The sequence below is a fragment of the Anolis carolinensis genome, unplaced genomic scaffold, assembly GCF_035594765.1.
Source record: "Anolis carolinensis isolate JA03-04 unplaced genomic scaffold, rAnoCar3.1.pri scaffold_13, whole genome shotgun sequence".
NCBI lineage: Eukaryota > Metazoa > Chordata > Lepidosauria > Squamata > Dactyloidae > Anolis > Anolis carolinensis.
In genome coordinates this window covers 16174346-16200142 of record NW_026943824.1, presented here as the reverse complement: position 1 = coordinate 16200142, position 25797 = coordinate 16174346, and the positions used below count along the sequence as shown (strand labels likewise).

At 41.0% G+C, this 25797-nt stretch overlaps 1 protein-coding gene across 1 annotated transcript in view; it reads right to left on the bottom strand.

Moving 5' to 3' along the window:
• abca3 (ATP binding cassette subfamily A member 3) overlaps window positions 1-25797 on the bottom strand; it is a 100124-nt gene that overhangs the window by 17680 nt on the left and 56647 nt on the right. Inside the window, exons 15-25 of the mRNA XM_062964712.1 lie at window positions 24908-25118; window positions 23678-23828; window positions 21879-21977; window positions 20151-20343; window positions 17701-18004; window positions 14129-14402; window positions 11808-12012; window positions 9390-9609; window positions 7574-7732; window positions 5590-5762; window positions 2815-2949 (exon numbers count right to left, since the gene is read on the bottom strand). Coding sequence (XP_062820782.1) covers window positions 2815-2949; window positions 5590-5762; window positions 7574-7732; window positions 9390-9609; window positions 11808-12012; window positions 14129-14402; window positions 17701-18004; window positions 20151-20343; window positions 21879-21977; window positions 23678-23828; window positions 24908-25118 — 2124 coding nt within the window. The remainder of the gene's footprint in view (window positions 1-2814; window positions 2950-5589; window positions 5763-7573; window positions 7733-9389; window positions 9610-11807; window positions 12013-14128; window positions 14403-17700; window positions 18005-20150; window positions 20344-21878; window positions 21978-23677; window positions 23829-24907; window positions 25119-25797) is intronic.

The window sequence follows — 25797 nt, the reverse complement described above, 5'->3', positions numbered from 1 at the left end:
TCTTCGTGTAGGGGATATTCTGATGTCTACCTAGCTTAGACTTAATGTTGAGTTGCTCGCATCTAGCCCGGGTAAAGAGTTTTCTAATATATAGTGGAAGTGTAAAAAAGAGATAGGTTTCCATGCCCACGTTGCATTTAAATTTAGCCAGGTATGGAGTGGCTCTAGCTTGCACTATGATCATAAGATCATTTTGTGCAGCAGTGTCAAGGGCTCTTTGGTAAACAATTGAGCACACTTTAGCCCCAAAATTTTTTAGCTCGAGGGGGGCAAAACCTAACTTACTGACAGTGTGGATGAGTCTGCTTAGCCCTGATGACCATTCTTTGTGGTTTTCTTGCTCTAATAGGTGCTCCATGCAGTCATGCCCGTGGCCACATGACCTTGGAGGTGTCTACGGACAACACCAGCTCTTCGGTTTAGAAATGGAGAAGAGCATCAACCCCCAGAGTCGGACATGACTGGACTTGACGTCAGGGGAAACCTTTACCTGACTATTCTAAAGCCTTCGACTGTGTGGATCAGAGGTCCTCAAACTTTTTAAGCCGAGGGCCGGTCCACAATCCTTCAGACTGTTGAGGGGCTGGATTATCATTTTTTTTAAAATACAAACAAATTCTGATGCACACAGCACATGTCTTATTTGTAGTGCAAAAACAACAACAACAACAACAACAACAATGAAAGAACAATACAATATTTAAAAATAAAAATAATTTTAGCCAACATACATTTAGCAGGATTTCAATGGGAAGTGTGCTTCTGCTTCTGGCCAATGAGATAGTCAAGTTAATTAGGGTTGTTGTTGTTGTTGTTGTGTGCCTTCAAGTCATTTCAGACTTTGGGGGAGCCTAAGTCTAAAATGTATTTATTATTTATTTATTTATTTACTGCATTTATTTACTACATTTGTATCACACCCTTCTCACCCCAAAGGGGACTCAGAGTGGCTTTCAAATTATATGTACATACAATATATTATATTATATTATTAGCATAGCACAATATTAGCATTATATATTACTTTATTGAACTATACCACTATACTATAATATTATTAGTAATATTATATGTAATATAGAATATATAATTAATATTATTATATGGTATTATTATTAGTGTTATATTGTATTACATTGTAATATTATTATCAATATTATAGGTATACAATATATTATATTATAAAACTGAGGGCGGGGGCCAGGTAAATGACCTCGGAGGGCCGCATCCGGCCCCCGGGCCTTAGTTTGGGGACCCCTGGTGTGGATCATAATGAACTGTGACAAGTTCTTGGCTGCTTCCTACCAAGGGGGATCCTTTGTTGGCCAGCTTTCAGCTTCAAAGCCTGGCTGCTTCCTACCAAGGGGGATCCTTTGTTGGGAAGTGTTACCAGACTCAGATTGCTTCATGTCTAGAATTCCTCGGTTTTCTGAGGGCCACAGCCTTTCTTTTTTTGTGCGTGTGCTCAAGCACTGCATAGCAAAAAATACTGTTTATCCACAAGCATTAAGGAAAAAAATTAAATACCAGCACTTTCTCATCACTTTATTTAAGGAGCCTCCGGTGGCCTAGGGGATAAAAGCCTCGTAACTTGAAGGTTGGGTTGCTGACCTGAAGGCTGCCAGGTTCGAATCCCACCCAGGGAGATGAGCTCCCTCTATCAGCTCCAGCTCCATGCGGGGACATGAGAGAAGCCTCCCACAAGGATGGTAAAACATCAAAACATCCGGGCAAAGTCCCCTAGGCAACGTCCTTGCAGACGGCCAATTCTCTCACTCCAGAAGCAACTCCGGTTGCTCCTGACACCAAAAAAAAATTACTTTATTTTCCATAACACCAGACTACACCACAGCAACACGTGGCTGGACACGGTTAGTATAAAATAATAATATAATGTGCTACAGCAGGATATCCCACCCACCAAAACAAAGGTTTTTTTTATAGTTTAATAAACCTTTCCCATGTTTTTAATATTAGGACCAATTAGGAAGTGACATTAATAACGCAGGAACAAAAATTGTATAATATTAATAATAATAATAATAATAATAATAATAATAATAATAATAATAATAATATAAAATATAATTACATATTATATAATACTATAATATAATACAATTATAATACATATAATTATAATATGATGTAATATAATAATATAAGGTGCTAAAGCAAGATATCCCTCCTGCCAAAGCAAAGTTTGTGCAGTTGAATAAACTTTTCCCACATTTACTCTAGTCATATCTGACTCTGGGGGTTGGTGCTCATCTCCATTTTAAAGCCGAAGAGCCAGTGTTGTCCGTAGACACCTCCGTGGTCATGTCACTGGCATGACTGCATGGAGCGCATTACCTTCCCGCCGGAGGGGTACCTATTCATCTACTCACATTTGCAAGTCCGTAGACATCTCCAAGGTCATGTGGCCATGGGCATGACTGCATGGAGCACCGTTACCTTCCCGCCAGAGCAGTACTTATTGATCTACTCACATTTGCACATTTTTGAATTGCTAGGTTGGCAGAAGCTGGGGCTAACAGCGGGAGCTCACCCCACTCCCCGGATTTGAACCACCAACCTTTCGGTCAGTAAGTTCAGCAGTTCAGCAGTTTAATCCGCTGCGCCACCAGGGGCTTTATTATAATAATAGTAATAATAACTTGGACCTAATGTGCATGTGTGCTGTGATGATATGTATATGTAATAAATATAATAAGAATAGATGCATTCATAATACCTCCAAGAATAAATAAAAGTACATTAGCTAAACATAGCTTCAGGTTTAAAAGTAACACAGAAGAATTGCCCATTCACCTTGGTCAGTTCTTTGATGACAAGGGGACTATTCAAGGATGACAGCGACGCAGTTGGCGATTCTAGAACCTTTTTCCTCTCGTCAGCCACGTCCCGGTCTTCTGGCAATACGGGAACTCGATTCAGCATCATCACCTGATGCGGGAAACGCCAAGAGAAAGCAAACCATGAGTATATATATATGGAAGCGCCAAAGAATTCCAGCTAAGACGGGCAAATCATTGCAAGCAGAAAGATATGGTATGACAATTGCAACGTTGACTTATCGGTGAGTCAAGATAATGTTTCAATAAACTAATTAGAGATCAATTTGGACGATAGATTTTTAATGGGACCCAGAACCCAAAAAGACAAGGACTTGTGTGAGTATAACTAGGGATTCCATAGGGTTCCGTCCTGGGCCCGGTTCTGTTCAACATCTTTATGAATGACTGAGATGCTCTTAACACACACTCCACCACAGCAGACTCGTTTTTTTCCGTTTATTGATAAAAGCCAAATCTTAATAAAAAGCAGTAAAGAAAACAGTAATCCAATTGCAAAGGCAATCTGCAGAATACAGTTCCAAGTCTATGTAGAAGATAGTTCAAAGTCTCTAAAATAGCATATCAGTCCTAGAAAACAAAGGTAGCATGAACTCCAAAATACAATCCAAACACAGAATCTAGGCAGGAACCGAAGCAAGGATCTATTTCCATGAGCAGAGACAAGGCAGGAGTTAAGCTTCCAAAATCAACGTTTCTCAGTCTGAAATCTTTCCCTGTTTCACCCTTTTTAACCCTGCTTACAAACTAGAAAAACATTCCTCTGACCTTGGGTTCCCTTGGGTTTATTAGCGATTCTCACAGAACGTCTGGGACGAACTCTTAATCTTGTATCTAAGGAAGACTCCTCTGCCTCGCTGCCAGAGCCAACTGGACTTTGTTGATGTTCAAAATCCTGTGAAAGGTCACCCTTATCACTAACTTCAGCTTCCCTGCTAGTCTGCGGCCTTTCTAACAATTCAGAGCTTTCGACATTTCCTTGGTCAGCCTGCATTTCTGACAATTCAGACACTTCAATTTCTGACAATTCAGAGCCTTCAACATTTCCTTGGTCAGCCTGCATTTCTGACAATTCAGACACTTCAATTTCTGACAATTCAGAGCCTTCAACATTTCCTTGGTCAGCCTGCATTTCTGACAATTCAGACACTTCAATTTTTGACAATTCAGAGCCTTCAACATTTCCTTGGTCAACCTGCATTTCTGACAATTCAGAGCCTTCAACATTTCCTTGGTCAACCTGCATTTCTGACAATTCAGAGCCTTCAACATTTCCTTGGTCAGCCTGCATTTCTGACAATTCAGACACTTCAATTTTTGACAATTCAGAGCCTTCAACATTTCCTTGGTCAACCTGCATTTCTGACAATTCAGAGCCTTCAACATTTCCTTGGTCAACCTGCATTTCTGACAATTCAGAGCCTTCAACATTTCCTTGGTCAGCCTGCATTTCTGACAATTCAGACACTTCAATTTTTGACAATTCAGAGCCTTCAACATTTCCTTGGTCAACCTGCATTTCTGACAATTCAGAGCCTTCAACATTTCCTTGGTCAACCTGCATTTCTGACAATTCAGAGCCTTCAACATTTCCTTGGTCAACCTGCATTTCTGACAATTCAGAGCCTTCAACATTTCCTTGGTCAGCCTGCATTTCTGACAATTCAGCCACTTCAATTTCTGACAATTCAGAGCCTTCAACATTTCCTTGGTCAACCTGCATTTCTGACAATTCAGAGCCTTCAACATTTCCTTGGTCAGCCTGCATTTCTGACAATTCAGACACTTCAATTTCTGACAATTCAGAGCCTTCAACATTTCCTTGGTCAGCCTGCATTTCTGACAATTCAGACACTTCAATTTCTGACAATTCAAAGCCTTCAACATTTCCTTGGTCAGCCTGCATTTCTGACAATTCAGACACTTTAATTTCTGACAATTCAAAGCCTTCAACATTTCCTTGGTCAGCCTGCATTTCTGACAATTCAGACACTTCAATTTCTGACAATTCAGAGCCTTCAACATTTCCTTGGTCAGCCTGCATTTCTGACAATTCAGACACTTCAATTTTTGACAATTCAGAGCCTTCAACATTTCCTTGGTCAACCTGCATTTCTGACAATTCAGAGCCTTCAACATTTCCTTGGTCAACCTGCATTTCTGACAATTCAGAGCCTTCAACATTTCCTTGGTCAACCTGCATTTCTGACAATTCAGAGCCTTCAACATTTCCTTGGTCAACCTGCATTTCTGACAATTCAGAGCCTTCAACATTTCCTTGGTCAACCTGCATTTCTGACAATTCAGAGCCTTCAACATTTCCTTGGTCAACCTGCATTTCTGACAATTCAGAGCCTTCAACATTTCCTTGGTCAACCTGCATTTCTGACAATTCAGAGCCTTCAACATTTCCTTGGTCAGCCTGCATTTCTGACAATTCAGACACTTCAATTTCTGACCATTCAAAGCCTTCAACATTTCCTTGGTCAACCTGCTGAAACCCATTATCAGACTGAACGACAACATTTGCAGACGGAACCAGATTGAGAGGGACAGCCAATACTCCAGAAGATTGATCTATCTACTGCTCTCCATCAGGGCTGTAAATTTGCCCCGTTTTCATTAATGTGGGGATTCCTAAGCAGCTCATTCCTAGCATGCAATGTGCATATAGCCTATGAGGCCTCCCAGCAAGAAGTCTCTTTCTTGCACCCACATCCCATTGATTTACCCATTTCCGCCTCCGATGCATCCCACAAAGTAGATTCCTCAGTCTCCAAAGAAGGTTGGTCTCAATGAGAAACAGGAGGAGGAGGAAAGCGAGACCCTGCGAAGCCATAGCCGTCAGGTATTTGCCAATCCCGGGGCTCTCCCAGGCAAAGTAATTGGCTTGGTAAGTAATATCTGGAAATACAGGGCAGAAAAGAAGAGAGGAAGGATAAATATGGGTGCCCTTAACCTTCACGGACTAAGCGTGAAAAACAATGGGCATGAGCACATCATGATGTTTGCAGATGACATCGTTTTAGTCGTCCTAAATCCAACATGACCGCAGATGAAAAACATAAGAAGTCACAACCTCTGAGGATGCCTGACATAGATGTGGGCAAAACGTCAGGAGAAAGTGCTTCTGAAACATGGCCATACAGCCCGGAAAACACACAACAACTCTGTGATCCCGGCCATGAAAGCCTTCGACAACACATAACAAGTCTATTTGGATCACATTCTGGATGGAAAGCCCAAGTTAATTTTTTCAAATGTATATAGCTATAAAAAACCGTATTAAGAAGTTAATTAATTAATAGGATATTGTGTTGGAATAATAATAATAATAATAATAATAATAATAATAATAATAATAATAATAATAATAATAAATATTATTTTTCTATTTCTTACCTGCCTCTCCTCATGGCTGGTTACAGAACAATTAAAACACATAAGCACAGCAATAACACCACAAATACACATATTAGAACGTACCTATATAAAACTCATGCACCAAAACGTATCTCATATAAAATACAAAAGACATACAACACTGCCATGGTTTGCAAAGATACTACATGTATGTTAACTGGAAAATCAAAGGCATGAAGCCGATTGGCTGAGTTTGCAAGGACCTGGGAATCAGTTTGCAACTGTTGCTGTCCTGCTGCTGGAGAACCAGTTTGAATAGGTTACTCTGAGTGTGTGTGTGAGTCTTCTGAGTACTGGCTGAAAAGAAGATGGCTCGGTCAGGGTTTGCAAAGATACTATATGTGTGTTAACTGGAAAATCAAATGCATGAAGCCGATTGGCTGAGTTTGCAAGGACCTGGGAATCGGTTTGCAACTGTTGCTGTCCTGCTGCTGGAGAACCATTTTGAACAGGTTACTCTGAGTGTGTGTGTGAGTCTTCTGAGTACTGCCTGAAAAGAAGATGGCTTTGTCAGGGTTTGCAAAGATACTATATGTGTGTTAACTGGAAAATCAAATGCATGAAGCCGATTGGCTGAGTTTGCAAGGACCTGGGAATCGGTTTGCAACTGTTGCTGTCCTGCTGCTGGAGAACCATTTTGAACAGGTTACTCTGAGTGTGTGTGTGAGTCTTCTGAGTACTGGCTGAAAAGAAGATGGCTCGGTCAGGGTTTGCAAAGATACTATATGTGTGTTAACTGGAAAATCAAATGCATGAAGCCGATTGGCTGAGTTTGCAAGGACCTGGGAATCGGTTTGCAACTGTTGCTGTACTGCTGCTGGAAAACTGGTTTGAACAGGTTACTCTGAGTGCGTGTGTGAGTCTTCTAAGTCCTGGCTGAAAAGAAGATGGCTCGGTCAGGGTTTGCAAAGATACTATATGTGTGTTAACTGGAAAATCAAATGCATAAAGCCGATTGGCTGAGTTTGCAAGGACCTGGGAATCGGTTTGCAACTGTTGCTGTCCTGCTGCTGGAGAACCAGTTTGAGCAGCTTTCTCTCTGTGTGTGTGAGAGAGTCTACTGAGTCTACTGCCTGGAAAGAAGATGACTCTGTATTCAGAAAGGCCTGACTATTTCTGAGGCTTTGTTCACTGCTGATCTTCACTAAGAAAGGACTGCCTATGACTGCTGATTTCTGTAAGCAATCAGAGGGACTGTTGTCAATACCATTGTTCTGTTGATCTCTTGGACTTAGTAAAATTTCCTGTGTTATTACTATCAAGGTTGTGTACAGAATGCAACGGATACTCACTAAACACTTTGCAGATGACGACAGCCTCAAAGGAGGAGGTGCAGAACTGAATAAACTCGTAATTCTGATAAAATTCACTGATGCTTTGTCCCAAGCAATAGTTGGGCAGGACCAAAAATATTTTATTCAGCAGTTTGGAGAGATCCACCATCCCGAGTTCTAGAAGACAAAACAAAAGAGTCAGAACTAGATAAGACAGTAGCATTGCGCATGTTTAGCTGCCATGGTTCAATGCTATGGAATCCTGGGAGTTGTAGTTTCCGAAGATTTTTTAACCTTCTCTACTCATAGAGTACTGATGGCTCACCAAACTACAACTCCCAGGAATCCCTAGCACTGTGCCATGGTGGTTAAAGAGGTGCCAAAGTGCATTAAGTCATAAGTTAATAATTATAAGTTCACAATTATATTTAATTACCGTATATACTTGAGTATAAGCCGACCCTAATATAAGCCGAGGCTTTTTTACCACAAAAAACTGGGGAAACTTATTGACCCGAGTATAAGCCGAGGGTGGGAAATGAAGCAGCTTTTGGTAAATTTCAAAAGGAAAATAGATCCCAATGAAATTATATTGAGGCATCAGTAGGTTAAAGTAAGTAAATTTTGAATATTTACCGTATTTCAAAGAAAAACAGTAAACTAGCTCTGTAAGAGGAAAGGTAGGGTCAACAAAAACAATATGGTATTAACAATACCATAATAATAATAACTACTACTACTACTACTACTACTACAAAAACAACTTCATTTGTACCCTGTCCTATCTATCTCCCATTGGGACTCAGCCTGGCTTCCAACATAGTAACAGGCAAACATTCAATGCCTACATAAACAATGCAGAGCTAGATAAAGATCTATAATTATATACTAATTTCACATATGCATTTCCCCCTGAAACGCTTGTAAATCCTCTCTCTATATATGTGCATTTCCTCCTGCAATATATGCAAGCCCTATATATTTATGTTTATATCTATCTAGACATCTCTATGTGTGTGTGTGTGTGTGCTAAATTCGTAAATACAGTAATTACAACATAGCATTACTGCTTATTGAACTACTTTTTCTCTCAAATTTGTTGTATAACATGTTTTGGTGCTTAATTTGTAAAATCATAACCTAATTTGATGTTTAATAGGCTTTTCCTTAATCCTTATTATCCAAGATATTCGCTTATCCAAGCTTCTGCCGGCATGTTTAGCTTGGATAAGTGAGACTCTACTGTATATTCTTCTTCCTAACTTGCAAGGGCTTCTTTCCCTTTTCAAAACATTCCCTTGGTTAAAAGCGAGGGAGGCTTTGGAAAAGTAAACACTGATAAGGGAGGGTAAGAGGAGAGATAAATATATCATATATTGTAAGCAACGGCCTCCGGGCTCCACTGCCGGCTTGATCTTGACCCGATTATGTCGGCCCGTTTAGTTTGGATAAGTGAGACTCTACTGTATATATATTCTTCTTCCTGACTTACAAGGGCTTCTTTCCCTTTTCAAAACATTCCCTTGGTTAAGAGCAAGGGAGGCTTTGGAAAAGTAAACACTGTTAAGGGAGGGTAAGATGAGAGATAAATATGTCATATATTGCAAGCAACGGCCTCCGGGCTCCGCTGCTGGCTTGGCCTTGACCCGATTATAAGCCGGGGGAGGCTTTTTCAGCTCATAAAAAGGGTTGAAAAACTCGGCCTATCTTCGAGTATATATGGTAAATGAATAGCCTGGATGAGGAATTATGGTTCCTAGAATTCCTCACCTTGCTCAGGAATTATTTGACACACAGTCCATGAAAAGGGAAGTTTCGGCAGCTCACGCCTTACCTGGGATGCTCATGATGGTAACGGCCAAGAACGTGGCCGTTCCCGAGAGGATGTTGAAGATGGTGAGGCGGGTGTAGGCGGTGGAAGCGACGGAGAAGAAGAAGCTGAGGAGGTACATGAGGGGGATGATGGCCCAGCCGTAAAGGAGGAAGACCTGCATCACGTCCACGAGGTGGCTGTCCTGCGTGAAAGCCTTCACGTCAAACGCTTGGAAGATCACCTGCAGGATCAGACAGAGGAAGGCGGAGATACAACTCAGGACACTGCAAGTCATTTATACAAATGATCAGTCACTGCCAGAAGGGACAGAGAATTTCATCTATGCTGACGATCATGCTATCACTGCTCAAGCAGGGAGATTTGAAATGGTTGAAGCTTTAGGTGCTCTTACTGCCTATTACAGGGAAAACCAGCTGATTCCTAATCCTTCCAAAACACAGACGTGTGCTTTTCATCTTAAGAACAGACAAGCATCTCGAGCTCTGAGGATGACCTGGGAAGGAATCCCACTGGAGCATTGCAGCACAGCAACACACCTGGGAGTCACTCTGGACTTATAAGAAGCACTGCTTGACTATCAAACAAAAAGTGGGTGTGAGAAATAATATTTTACAAAAACTGACTGGCACAACCTGGAGATCACAACCAGACACAGTGAAGACATCTGCCCTTGCGCTTGGCTACTCTGCTGCTGAGTAGATCTAGAGGCAGGGTGGAGATAATAATAATCATTGTAACGAAGTGTGAATTTTTTAGTTTACAGATGTCATGTTTAATTGCGTTTTAAAAGGCATGTTTAACTGTGTTTTAAAAGGGTCAATATTTCAGTTACTCTGCACTCTTAAGTTGGTTGCCACGGAGAAGTAGGCGGAGGCAACTGTAGTTTTGGTGGAGAAGTGCAGTTTTGAAAAAGAAGCAGTTAGTCTGTGTTCTTTTGAGACACAGAGAAGACTGATCCTAAGTTAGGGTATTGGGGAGACTCAATTGATCATTTTGAGTCAATTTAAAATAAGTTTGGTGATTTATTTTAAGGTAGTCTGTAATCGGAGGAATTACAGTGAAGACTGATTCTCAGTTGGAGAATCAGGGAGACTCAAGTGCTTATTTGAGTAAGCTTAAAATAAGTTTGGTGGCTTATTTTAAGATAGTCTGTTTCCAGATAAGGAACAAATAGTCTGTGATTGTAATTCACATGGTGACTGCAGTTTAAAGCAGTAGGGAAAGAAGTTTGAAACACCTCAATATAGATTTGCAACTGTTAGTTCAAGTGCCTCTAAAAAGAAGTTAATGTAACCATTAAGCTTGTGCCTGAATAAACGTGTTATTGTTCTTTTTAACATCTCAGTCTCTGACATATATATTATCATCAAAAAGCAAAGAAGAAAAAGGAAGAAAAACAAAATTTTAAAAAGTCTCCTCTCTAAGTAGCCAGTGGCTACATCTTCTATAGTGGTGGCAAGAGTTGATAATCCCCTTAACATCTGGTGGCCGCATTATAAACATCCTTACATCTGGTGGCAGCTTTTAAATAAAACATCTTTAATAACTGGTGGCAGTGGATATAAAATATATAATAATAATATAAATATAATTAATTAATAGAAACTCATCCACATCGCCGCAAGCGGTAGGATCAAAAGATTTCCCCCCTGCCTAGAAGAAGCCGTTATTAAACCTCTTTGCAATCATCATAATCATAATGGATATCAGGTGGTGCAATACTGGGTAAACAGTATAGTAATGCCTCGCAAGCACAGTGGATGTGGCTCTTTATGAGATATGCCGCAATATCACAGGATGTCTATATCCTACACCACTGGAGAAATTATACTGTTTACCCAGTATTGCACTTCCTGATATCCATTATTATTATGGTTATTATTATTTCCACCCTGCCTCTAGTTTTCAGAAAGTGATCCCAAAGGCCATCTAGTCCAACCACCAGTGAGTTCAAGAATCCACTGGTAAAAAACAACAAAAGAGGCGAATTGCCTAACTTCTGTACGAGATCCTCCAAAACAGGATTAGGTAGCCTTTCTTTCCTCTGCTCATCTTAGTGTTGTTGTTTTGCAAGACGAGCAGCAATTATGTGGTCAATGTCAGAGTTATGGTTTGTGTAGTGTGAAATTTTCACTTGTGTGTGCATGCAATGTGCAATGCTTTGTATAACATTCCACTAGAGCAATAGTTAAGTGCATAGAGAAAGATTTATCGCTAGAGAGACACTGTGTAGTTTCCGCAGACGTAGCCGGACACAGGATACTGAAATGGTTCGTGCTGACCGTGCTGTGTAAATAATTGTAAATAAATATAGACTGAGACAAGAAGGTGAATGTGTCTCAATTTAACTCTCACACTGTCAGTCAATAAGGTGTTCTGAGGGATGGCACATACACAAGGAACACGGCGCACACTCACCAACATGAGCACGCATGGGGTGAGGAAGTTGATGAGGTCCCAGAGGAGAGCTGAGAGCCAGAAGTTGGCGACATAGACCCCGCTGACAAACTGGACGTGCTTGGCCTTGATGGCCCTCTCGCTGACCAGCAGGACGGCAAAGGTGCTGGACAAGGAAGCCATCCCATAGAGAAGGTTGATTGCAATGGCAAAGCCCGTCTGGCCTCTAAGGAGACAAAAAAAAGGTGGCACGATCAGCTCTGTCAAATATATATATGTCAGAGGCTTCGATGTTGGAAAAACAAGAACAAGTTTATTCAGGCATAGAGCTTAGTGGTTACAGTATTGTTTCTCACGAAGAGGTTTCCTTGTTAACAGTTACAATTCCAGGATAAGATGAATCAACTCTCTACAATATTACTTCTTTTACTTAAGGTAGTTAAACCTTACTCCTATTCCACTTTTATACCACAGTCACCCCTGTGATATGCTATCACAGACTCTCTGTTCCCTACCAGAACACAGATTATGCCAAATAAGTCACCAAACTTATTTTAAACTGACTCAAAATAACCATTTGAGTCTCCCTTGATCATCTCAACCAGGATCAATCTTCCCTGTGCCTCATCAGAGCACAGACTGACTCTCCTTTTTTAAAACTCTGCACTTCTTCAGAAAACCGGCAGTTGGCTCCGCCCACTTCTCCATGGCAACCAGCCTCTGAGTGCTAAGATGCAGTAACTGTAATTCTTACTCTTTTAAAACACAAACCCACAATTAAACATAACATATGTATACTAAAAATTCGTACTTCATTACACCAGTATTAAAAAAACTCCAAAATCAGGACAGTAAATAAGGAGCAGCACTCTGAAAACAGAAGAATTCCGGACATGAATCAATCAGGGGGCAGCTAATGACTCTGAACAAAGGATTCTCCCAGGCAAGGATGTGAGGCTGAGAAGGCCATTTAATGCTAATCAAGGTGATTAATTACAACATTCACACTGGCCTCCAACAGACAAGAGTTCTTTCCCCCCCATTCTGGACCTTCCACAAATACAGTAGAGTCTCACTTATCCAACACTCGCTTATCCAATGTTCTGGATTATACAACGCATTTTTGTAGTCAATGTTTTCAATATCTTGTGATATTTTGGTGCTAAATTCGTAAATACAGTAATTACTACATAGCATTACTGCGTATTGAACTACTTTTTCTGTCATACTTGTTGTATAACATGATGTTTTGGTGCTTAATTTGTAAAATCATAACCTAATTTGACGTTTAATAGGCTTTTCCTTAATCCCTCCTTATTATCCAACATATCCGCTTATCCAACGTTCTGCCGGCCCATTTATGTTGGATAAGTGAGACTCTACTGCACCATTATTGCATATTGAACTACTTTTTCTGCCAAATTTGTTGTCTAACATGATGTTTTGGTGATTCATTTGTAAAATCATAACCTAGGCTTTTCCTTAATCCCTCCTTATTATCCAACATATTCGCTTATCCAACGTTCTGCCGGCCCGTTTATGTTGGATAAGTGAGACTCTACTGTACTGTAAATAAATAAATAAATAAATAAATGTAGTTTGTGGCAGCCACAAAAATCAAAGTTTCTGGAGCAGAACTACCCTGTTTCCCCTAAAATAAGACATCCCCAGAAAATAAGACCTAGTAGAGGTTTTGCTGAATTGCTAAATATAAGGCCTCCCCCGAAAGTAAGACCTAGCAAAGTTTTTGTTTGGAAGCATGCAGGATCGGTAAATGTACATACCATAGACTGTTGTACATGGAAATAAAGGTAATAACAAGAAATAATAATAATAATAATAATAATAATAATAATAATATAATAACTTTATTCTTGTATCCCACCTCCATCTCCCAGAAGGGACTCAGGGCAGCTTACACAGGGATAAGCAAAACAACAACATAAATTTACATACGAACAGAAATTTAAAACAGTAATTTAAAAACAGTATAGCAATAAAATATAATATAGAAATTCTTGAAAGGATTCACAGTTTGGTTATGCTGGTTTGTGATGACAACTACTGTACAGTAGATAATAAATTTTAATTTTTTAAAAAAATTCAACCATAAATGTGAATTCTTCTTTGTGGAAAAATAAAATAAGACATCCCCTGAAAATAAGACCTAGAGCCTCTTTGGGAGCAAAAATTAGTATAAGACACAGTCTTATTTTCGGGGAAACAGGGTATGTAGTTTCAAAGTAAGGACCCGCACCATTAAACAGGAATAGCAACACTTTCAAATCAGGAGCAGAAAATTTTTCAAATTTTGTGACATCGTATAAACATTAGGGACTTACTCCATGAGCTGGTCCTTTGCTGTCTCTGTGACGTTGCGAGGCTGTGGGTAGTTGGCGACGGTGATGGAAGCGTTGGGACCAGCGAAGAGCTTCAGCAAGGCGTTGTCTGCCAGGAGCAGCGCAGCGGCGGAAGAGTGGAAGGCCTGGTTGTTGAAGAGAGCCGTGACTTGCACTTGGTCCTCGGTTTCCTCAAACGAAGCGGCCGCAAGGTAGTGCTCGTTGAAGGCCCCGCCCTCGTCCGACGCCCGGGAAATCAGGTATTCCTGCAGGTTACCTGCAACGACGCCAGCTTCATTGACATATTTCTAACTGGCTTTGCATTTCATGGGTATGGCTACAGACATTTTGCTCAGTGCACTTTGCCCAGTTCGTTTTTATTACTTTTACCTTGGTGCCCAAATCACGTTTCGCTACGGTCACCTTTTTAATTTTATTATGTTAACAAGCTGTGCCCGGCCACGCGTTGCTGTGGCAAAGTGGTGGTGGTATTGGTTAAAAATTATTGTGTAATTTTTATTTGACGTTATTTGTATTTTTTTTTATAAATTTTATTGTTAGTTATCTTTTTATTATATTTTATTAATTTCTTGTATTATTTTTAGTTATTTTCTGTTATAGTATTTTATTGTATTGATTTTTTAGTGTTTTTAATTATTTTTTAGTGTTTTTTATTATTTTTATTGGGTTGCTAGGAGACCAAGTTGGAGGAACTTAGCCTTCTAACTGGCAGCAATTGGATAAAAGCAATTATTCCTCTCCCTCTAATTAGGACTTTATTTTTCTTTTCTTTTTGTTGTATCAACCTAGAGGTGTGGATGATGGGTTGTGTTGTCAAATTTCGAGGTTGGGGGGCCTGTAGTTTTGTTGTTTTGTGGGTCGCCGTGATGCCATCACTCTTTTATATATATAGATGTGTAAATTTTTATTTTTGTGTCTGTACAGTAGAGTCTCACTTATCCAACGTAAACGGGCCGGTAGAACGCTGGATAAGCGAATATGTTGGATAATAAGGAGACATTAAGGAAAAGTCTAGTAAACATTAAATTAGGTTATGATTTTACAAATTAAGCACCAAAACATGTTATACAACAAATTTGACAGAAAAAGTAGTTCAATACACAGTAATGCTATGTAGTAATTACTGTATTTACAAATTTAGCCCCAATTATCATGATATATTGAAAACATTACACTACAAAAATGTGTTGGATAATCCAGAACGTTGGATAAGCGAGTGTTGGATAAGTGAGACTCTACTGTATTTCTTTTTTGATATGTTCTATTTTGTTTATTGTAATCATCCGGGCTTGGCCACATGTGAGCTGCCCCGAGTTGTGTATTATTATTATTATTATTATTATTATTATTATTATTATTATTATTTTATTATGACACAGCAAACAAGATAGACATGCTGGATTACATATCACAAAATCACAAGTCGAACACTTCCCAAGTGTCTAGGACTGTGTGATGTATTTTCGGATAATGCGTGCAGATCCCAGTAGGGTGGCCTTTTGCAGTTAGCAGATCGTGATTTTGTCAGTGTCTATTGTTTCCAAATGCCGGCTGAGATCTTTTGGCACGTATTATTATTATTATTATTATTATTATTATTATTATTATTATTATTATTAAATACATAAATAAATAGAGAAAATTGAATATCAATCCCAGGCTTTTGTTTCGAATTACGAGGGCAGAGTTTTGTGGGGAAGGAGTTGCAAAGCTCATTCATCACTATGGTAAGTGCCTAGATTTGAATGGCGACTATGTTGAGAAGTGGTATTTGGGTGTGGCTTTCAAGTGCATATGGCAAATGTTTTCTCCTATACTTTGTTCGTTTTTAACTCCAAAACGTAATCTACTTTCTGGATAGCCCTCTTAGATAATGATACACCAATACTGTTGTCGAAGGCTTTCATGGCCGGGATCACAGGGTTGTTGTATGTCTTTCGGGCTCACAACCTCTGAGGATGCCTGCCATAGATGTGGGCGAAACGTCAGGAGAGAATACTTCTGGAACATGGCCACACAGCCCGAAAGACATACAACAACCCTGATACACCAATACTGTTTGCCAAATTAGATGCACTGAGGAAGGCCAGCTAACTTCTAGAATTAGTGCTTCACATGGGGTTAAGCGGGGCTGCAAACTGTTTCTTACTCCATTCGATTTACACTGTTCAACATATTCCTGTTTGATTTATCTCAGTCCTTAGAGTTGGTAAATGGTCATACAGTAGAGTCTCACTTATCCAAGGTTCTGGATTATCCAAGGCATTTTTGTAGTCAATGTTTTCAATATATCGTGATATTCTCGTGCTAAATTCATAAATACAGTAATTACAACATAACATTACTGCGGATTGAACTACTTTTTCTGTCCAATTTGTTGTATAACATGATGTTTTGGTGCTTAATTTGTTAAATCATAACCTAATTTGATGTTTAATAGGCTTTTCCTCAATCCCTCCTTATTATCCAAGATATTTGCTTATCCAATGTTCTGCCGGCCCGTTTAGCTTGGATAAGTTGGGCCGGGCTATGGCGCAGCTGGCTAGTAACCAGCTGCAATAAATCACTACTGACCGATAGGTCATGAGTTCGAAGCCCGGGTCGGGTTAAGCCCCCGACCATTAAATAGCCCGGCTTGCTGTTGCCCTGAAAGACAGTTGCATCTGTCAAGTAGGGAAATTTAGGTACGCTTTATGCGGGAGGCTAATTTAACTAATTTACAACATGATAAAACTGACAGCAAAACACGAGGAAAGGAATGAGGAAGTACAGCCACTAGTGGACAGTGAAGCAACAGCTCCCCCTGTGGCTGGAATCGTGAAGCTGGAAAAAAATGTGAAATGCCTCTGTGTCTGTCTATATATGTTGTTTGTCTGTTGGCATTGAATGTTTGTCATATATGTGTTCATTGTAATCGTGAAGCTGGAAAAATGTGAAATGCCTCTGTGTCTGTCTATATATGTTGTTTGTCTGTTGGCATTGAATGTTTGTCATATATGTGTTCATTGTAATCGTGAAGCTGGAAAAATGTTAAATGCCTCTATGTCTGTCTATATATGTTGTTTGTCTGTTGGCATTGAATGTTTGTCATATATGTGTTCATTGTAATCGTGAAGCTGGAAAAATGTTAAATGCCTCTGTGTCTGTCTATATATGTTGTTTGTCTGTTGGCATTGAATGTTTGTCATATATGTGTTCATTGTAATCGTGAAGCTGGAAAAATGTTAAATGCCTCTGTGTCTGTCTATATATGTTGTTTGTCTGTTGGCATTGAATGTTTGCCGTATATGTGTGCACTGTAATCCTCCCTGAGTCCCCTTCGGGATGAGAAAGAAGGGCGGAATATAAATACTGTAAATAAATAAATAAGTGAGACTACTGTATTCCCAAGCTCCACTCACATTTCCTTATTCTTATATGCAGATGACGCTGTGCTATTGTCCTTATCTAGTATCGGCCTTAAATGCGTAATGCATTGCTTTGCCACTTACTGGGCCATACAGTGAATAATGTTTTCCGTCATGTTGCGCTTCTCTGCCCGTCATGCTACTCACCCACCACCTCCAACGGCACTTGATGCTGAGCTTCCACGGTCTCCTGATAGTGTGCCGCCAGCCTCTGGGCCAAGCTGGATCCTTGCGAGGTGGAGAAAGGCACCGTCGTTTGGCCGTACGGATTTAAGGTCAGCTTCAGCAGCGAAGAGTCCCGAGGCCCCGGGAACGTCTTGGCCACAACCAGGGCAAAGGCAGTGAAAATCAGAGGCACCAGGAACTGCGCCGCCACCATCTTCCAGTTGCGCCAACTGTACACAGCTCTCTTCATAAACATGGCGTAGAACTGCTGGCAGCAGAGGTAGAACTAGGAGCAAGCACAGCACCCGGAAATGCAGAATAAGTAAAGGAATCGCCATTAATGGAATGGGTAAATAGTAGACATGTCCAAAAAATCGTTTTGAATCGTATATCGGAATTATTTCGGATTGTTCTCGCTTTTTGATACGCATTCCGAGACATTGTCTCACAGCGCAACCAGCAATGTAATTCGAACCATTGTTGGCCCATTCTCTAATTGTCTCTTAATGTTTCGTTAATTTTTTTCCCCCCAAATTTTTTAAATTATATTTTTAAAAATATTTTTAAATTTTTTTTTGTTTCTGCAACCTACCTAGAATGGGAGCTTAGCGCAGCCTAACTTGGCTGCCGCTCCCCAGCCAATCAAACGCTTCCACGATGGACGCAAAGGTGGGGGCTAGGGTTGATGAGGATAGCTCAAGAAATGAGGGCGGGAGAGCCCTGTAAAAGTCCCCCCCCCCGGTTCCTTTTTTTGGGGCGATTGCGCATGCGCGTCCGCCATTTTAGAAACATTTAGAATCATTACGAATTTTCGGAAATATCTGAAATTTTTGGGTGAAAAAAATCGGAAATACTTTCTATATCGAAGCGCCAGCACCCCCTACTTTAGAAACGAGAATTGAAACATTTTTTTCATTGATCGGACATGCCTAGTAAATAGATGGGTAGGTAGAGGGATATGTGGTAGGTAGAGGGATATGTGGCATGTTTGGTTTTTCTGGATTTGGTTACATGATATAATATGGTTTTTGTTCCTGGGTTATAAATGACATTTCATAGTTCTCTTTTATGGCCTACCAAGCAATCCACATCCATCCCCAATTGTTTACAATTATATTTTAAAATAGCATTTGAATTTTTTATTTTTTTTACAATATGTTGTAGAGGGGTCACAAATTTTTAACTTATATTGCTTTGGGGTTGTTGATCACTTTGGGGCTCTTTAGAGAGAGATGAAGTGGGGTATAAATAAATATGACTATAACAACAGCAGCAACAATATCAACAACAGGGTTGTTGTATGTCTTTCGGGCTGTGTGGCCATGTTCCAGAAGTATTCTCTCCTGACGTTTCGCCCACATCTATGGCAGGCATCCTCAGAGGTTGTGAGGTATGGAGAAACTAAGTAAGGAAAGGAAAGAATATATATCTGTGTAGAGTCCAGGGTGTGGCAAGAGTCCTTTGTCACTGGGAAGCCAGCATTAATGTTTCAGTTAATCAGTATTAAAAAACTCTAAAATCAAAACAGTAGATGGGAACCAACACTCTGAGGGCAGAGGAGCCCCATGGATGGTTATTGACTGAACAAAGGATGCCCCAGGCAAGAGACAAAACCTTTCCAATGCTAATTAGGGTGATTAACTGAAACATTAATGCTGGCTTCCCAGTGACAAAGGACTCTTGCCACACCCTGCACTCTACACAGATATATATTCTTTCCTTTCCTGACTTAGTTTATCCATACCTCACAACCTCTGAGGATGCCTGCCATAGATGTGGGCGAAACGTCAGGAGAGAATACTTCTGGAACATGGCCACACAGCCCGAAAGACATACAACAACCCTGTGATCCCGGCCACGAAAGCCTTCGACAACACAACAACAACAACAACAACAACAACAACAAGGGGGTCGGGCTGTGGCTCAGGCTGGTTAGTAGTAGTAGTAGTAGTAGTAGTGGTAGTAGTAGTAATAATAATAATAATAATATTTTATTCTTATATCCCGCCCCCTCTCCCCAAGGGGACTCGGGGCGGCTTACAAAGGGACCATGCCCAAACAATATAAAAATACAACAGTAAAACAAATCTAAACACAGCAATACATGCATCAAGAAAAAGCATACAACAACAATTTAAAAACAATTAAAACATGTTCAATGCCAGCTGCAATAAATCACTATAAGTTTGAGGCCAGTCCATGTCGGAGTGAGCACCCGACCATTAAAATAAAAAATAGCCCTGCTCGTTGTTGACCTAAGCAACCCGAAAGATAGTTGCATCTATCAAGTAGGAAATTTAGGTACCACTTAGGTGGGCAGGCTAATTTAACTAATTTACGACACCATAAAAATCATCCAGCAGTGTTTGTTGGCTACCCCAGACTGCCCTCCAATTGTTGGTTTTCCTTTGGCCACCGTTCCCAGAGCTCACCGCGGTGTTCAGCTTGACGTTGGGGCAGTCTTCGGTGATGAGGGCCCCGCTGTCGTCGGTCATGTCCGTCATCCCGCTCAGGCTGCTGGAGTCGTCCATGGCCCAGTCGTTGCAGCGCCGCTCGTGCTGGTATTGCAGGGCCGGCAACTGGATGGCTTGGATGTCCATGCTGGAATCCACCAGCTTGCCGACCCTTCCAAGAACAGAAATGGATCCAGTTAGACCAGGCACGAGGCAACTTTGGTCCTCCCTCCAGGTGTTTTGTGTTAGTGTTTTTGTAGTTATAGTGTGAAATGTTCAATCAATTGTTGCTACTGGATTGTGTCTATGTGTTCCGGCAAGCTTTCCAGCAGCACAGGAGTTAATTACATGCCAGCCCTGATTGATTGCCTGCAGGGCCAATAGGTCAAGACTTCCATTTCAACTACATGGCGGGACATTCGTCATGAACTGTGGCATGTTGGGAGGTTCCTGCTTGCACTGATCGGCAAGCCGAGATGACGCACCATGCTTTGCCCTTGCCGAGGGAACATGTGTCTAGAGCAGGGGTCCCCAAACTAAGGCCCGGGGGCCGGATGCGGCCCATCGAAGCCATTTATCCGGCCCCCACGGCACAAGGGCAGAAGGGGGTTGGACTAAATGACCCAAGAGGTCTTTTCTTCTCTTACAACCATTATTATTATTATTATTATTATTATTATTATTATTATTATTATTATTATTAGAAACACAACAAGATGAGTCCACAGCAGACACTCTGCTGGCTGTTGAATTGGATCACACGTCGGACACTTCCCAAGTGTCTAGGGCTGTGTGATGTATCGATGAATAATGTGCACAGATCCCAGTAAGGTGGCCTTCTGCAGCTGGCAAATGGTAATTTTGTCAGCGCCAATTGTGTTTAAGTGCAGGCCAAGGCCTTTAGGCACTGCACCCAGTGTGCCGATCACCACTGAGACCACCTTGACTGGCTTGTGCCAGAGTCTTTGTCATTCGATCTTTAAATCCTCATATCGTGTCAGCTTTTCCAGTTGTTTCTCCTCAATCCTGCTGTCACCTGGGATTGCAACATCGACAATCCATACTTTGTTTTTTAACACGATTGTGAGGTCAGGAGTATTGTGTTCCAAAACCCTGTATTATTATTATTATTATTAACATTGAGGCTGGGTGGCCATCTGTCAGGGGTGCTGTGCTTGTGCTTTTGGTGCACAAAGGAGAAGGGGATTGGATTCAATGGCCCAAAGGGTCTCTTATTATTATTGTTGTTGTTGTTGTTGTTGTTGTTGTTATTATTATTATTATTATTATTACTATTATTATTATTATTACTATTATTGCTCGGTGGCCAACCATAGTCCAGCCCTCCAACAATCCGAAGGATTGTGAACTGGTCCCCTGTTTAAAAAGTTTGGGGACCCCTGGTCTAGAGAGTAATGGTGTTTAGTGTTATATATAGCTTGTAAATAAATCTTATAGAGCCGCTGGGATCAGCAGATAATTTACGACTGAGGAGTCGTTTGTCGGTGCCACTTTCGCCGTAGCCTAAGTGTTCTGACTGATGGGAAGAAGGTGAGACCTGAGTCATCAATCGGCCAGGGTGATGATATCCCCCTGACATTTTGGACTTCCCAGACATTTGGGGGTGGGGGTTTGCAGTCCAAAATACCTGGTCTGCCCATGCCTACGCTAACCTAAGGATAACCAGCAAGGCTCCAAGCTGCTTACCTGAGGAAAACCTCCTCCATGGTGGTGACGGAGGCTCCGTAACTGGCAATGCCCAGCTCTTCTCGCCGTAACTCCAGCTGTGTGAACAGCGCCTCAAACCTGGAACAGCAGGAAGTTAACAAGAAAAGGCCGTGTCATTCCAAATATAGTCCTGGCATTGTCTGTAGTTCATAATGTACGACCATTAACTTCAAAGGGTCCTGGCTCAGGAGGGAGATGTGACAGGACTTAACGCCAGGGGAAACCTTTACCTTATATTCTTCTTCCTGACTTGCAAGGGCTTCTTTCCCTTTTCAAAACATTCCCTTGGTTAAGAGCAAGGGAGGAAATATATAGGCATTTCCCCCTGTAAGCCTTTGCAGTCCCGATGTACTTTTATATTTGTATCTATCTATCTACATTAATTTTACATATGAATTTCCCCCTCATATGTTTGCAAGTCTTTGCAAATCCTATATACATATAGATAGAGATTTCCATGTAACTGTATATCTGTATCTATGCAGAGATTAACAAATAATCTTTCAGGGGAAAATGCTTTTATAAGATAATGTGTATACATTCTTCTCCCTGACTTGCAAGGGCTTCTTTCCCTTTTCAAAACACTCCCTTGGTTAGGGAGGCTTTGGAAAAGTAAACACTGATAAGGGAGGGTAAGATGAGAGATAAATATATCATATATTGCAAGTAACGGAAAAGTAAACACCGATAAAGGAGGGTAAGATGAGAGATAAACATATCATATGTTGCAAGTAACGGAAAAGTAAACACTGATAAGGGAGGGTAAGATGAGAGATAAACATATCATGTATTGCAAGTAACGGAAAAGTAAACACTGATAAAGGAGTGTAAGATGAGAGATAAACATATCATGTATTGCAAGTAACGGAAAAGTAAACACTGATAAGGGAGGGTAAGATGAGAGATAAACATATCATGTATTGCAAGTAACGGAAAAGTAAACACTGATAAGGGAGGGTAAGATGAGAGATAAATATATCATGTATTGCAAGAAATGGAAAAGTAAACACTGATAAGGGAGGGTAAGATGAGAGATAAATATATCATGTATTGCAAGTAACGGAAAAGTAAACACTGATAAGGGAGGGTAAGATGAGAGATAAATATATCATATATTGCAAGTAACGGAAAAGTAAACACTGATAAGGGAGGGTAAGATGAGAGATAAATATATCATGTATTGCAAGTAACGGAAAAATAAACACTGATAAGGGAGGGGAAGATGAGAGATAAATATATCATGTATTGCAAGTAACGGAAAAGTAAACACTGATAAAGGAGGGGAAGATGAGAGATAAATATATCATGTATTGCAAGTAACGGAAAAGTAAACACTGATAAAGGAGGGGAAGATGAGAGATAAATATATCATGTATTGCAAGTAACGGAAAAGGAAACAATGATAAAGGAGGGTAAGAGGAGAGATAAATATATCATATATTGCAAGTAACGGAAAGTAAACACTGATAAAGGAGTGTAAGATGAGAGATAAACATATCATGTATTGCAAGTAACGGAAAAGTAAACACTGATAAGGGAGGGTAAGATGAGAGATAAACATATCATGTATTGCAAGTAACGGAAAAGTAAACACTGATAAGGGAGGGTAAGATGAGAGATAAATATATCATATATTGCAAGTAACAGAAAAGTAAACACTGATAAAGGAAGGTAAGATGAGAGATAAATATATCATATATTGCAAGTAACGGAAAAGTAAACACTGATAAGGGAGGGTAAGATGAGAGATAGGGTGGAATTCTCCAGCATCTCCTTACCGGTGTGTGCTTTCTTTGGGGAGGATGAAGGAGAGCTCTGCTCCGGCATTGCTTTCCAAGGTGGCTTTGGGCACGTAGTGGTAGATGAGGCGGGAGATCTCTCCAAGGTTGCAGCACGGCTCTTTCACCATCACCATATGGTATCCTGCACCTAGGAGTCAGCAGGGTAGGAAAAGGAAGAGGGTGGGTTTTTTGGGGGGGAAATACAGAAAGCACCACAACATGAGCCCATTTAGTTCAGCACTGTTGACACTGACTGGCAGCAGTCTTCCAGAATTTCAGAAAGCTATCTCTCCCAGCCTTTCGAGGCAATGCCAACACCAAACCGTGACGTTCTATATATAAATTACTAGCTGTGCCCGGCCACGTGTTGCTGTGGCAAAGTATGGTGGGATGAGAAATAAAGTATTGAGGAATTGGTGGTAGTTAAGGTCAAGGGTAAAGGTTTTCTCCTGACATTAAGTCCAGTTGTGTCCGACTGCACACTGAAGTGGATTATATGGCAATGCGTAGTCCAGATAAACCAGTTCAAAGCAGATAATATAAGATTGTAAATGGGTTATATAGCTGTGTGGAAGGGCCTTGAGTCTACACTGTCATATAATCCAGTTCAAATCTGATAATGTGTATTTTATAGGCAGTGTGGAAGAGGCCTAAGTGAGGCCTAACTCTGCCTGTCCCCTGGGCTGCGTGGGTTGCTAGGAGACCAAGTGGGCGGAGCTTAGCCTTTTAACTGGTCAGAGTGATTTATTGCAGCAGGCTGCTCACCAGCCTGCGCCACAGCCCGGCCCACCATGGTTTCCTCCATTCTGTTGAAGTTGTCCACATGCTTGTGAATTTCAATGGCTTCTCTGTGTCGTCTGACATGAAAGTTGTTGGGAGTGGTCGAGCATTTCTGTCTTCTCAAAGGAGTTCCAGACATGGGAACCAGGGGCAGCTAACGACTCTGAACAAAGGACGCCCCCAGGCAGGGAGAAGCCAGGAGATGAAACAATTCGATGCTAATCAAGGTGATTAACGACAACATTCACACTGGCCTCCACTGACAAGAGTTCTTACTTCCACAGGTATATAAACCTTCCTTGCTTAGTTTCTCCATATACCTCACAACCTCTGAAGATGCCTGCCATAGATGTGGGCAAAACATCTGGAGAGAATAGTTCTAGAACATGGCCAGAAAACATACAACAACCCCGATATAAATGATCTCAGAGAGAAGATTCACGGTACCGTATTTATGCTTGAGGAAGAGCGACGACCCGCAGCACTGGAGCTCCCCCTTGGCCATGATGGCAATGCGGTCTCCCAGAAGATCTGCCTCGTCCATGAAGTGCGTGGTGAGCAGGATGGTGCGGCTGCTCCGCTGCTGTTGCAAGAGGTCCCACGTGGCTCGGCGAGACACGGGGTCCATGCCAGAGGTGGGCTCGTCCAGCATCACCACCTGTTTATATCGTCAAAAACAGTTACCTTAAGAATGAAGTTAAAACAACCCATCTGGACTGGTGAGACTCCAGCAGGTCTGAACTGAATGTCAGGTTCTCTCTAAACAGCCCAATAATAGATAACCAAACATCGCTACATAGGAGACCCTTTCCCTTTTCGATTGTGTGCCAGAACTACGAGGAGTGCAGGATCTGATCAACTTAATAAAGAGGGATGGTGGGCATGAACGTTGAATGTATATTAATGTAGCAGCTCTTGAATATTTTATTCAAAGACCCTAAAAATCCCTTACCTAGATGACCCTTACTCAAAGGTCTTGTTTTTCCATGAGAGTGTCGACAGGACATGTTCTGCCTGACATTTGCTCTTTGCTCACAATATAAGGTCATGCAAACTGCAGTAATGATTTGGCTGCTGGATGATGCATGCGTGGGATGAACTATGAACATGTCACCTGAGGATAGTGCATACGTGGAGCAAACTATGGACACTTCACCTGATGTGATGAGTAAGGAGTTATATAAGTTTCAAGGCAACTACGCATGTCCAAAAGGATTATAATAGTCAGCAAATTCCATTGTCAGTTAGCTTTCAGCGCATGCTTCTGTAAAATTGTATAAATTGGAAAGCCACTACAGGCAAGGGGTGGCATTGCGTTTTCTGGGCATTAGCTAACA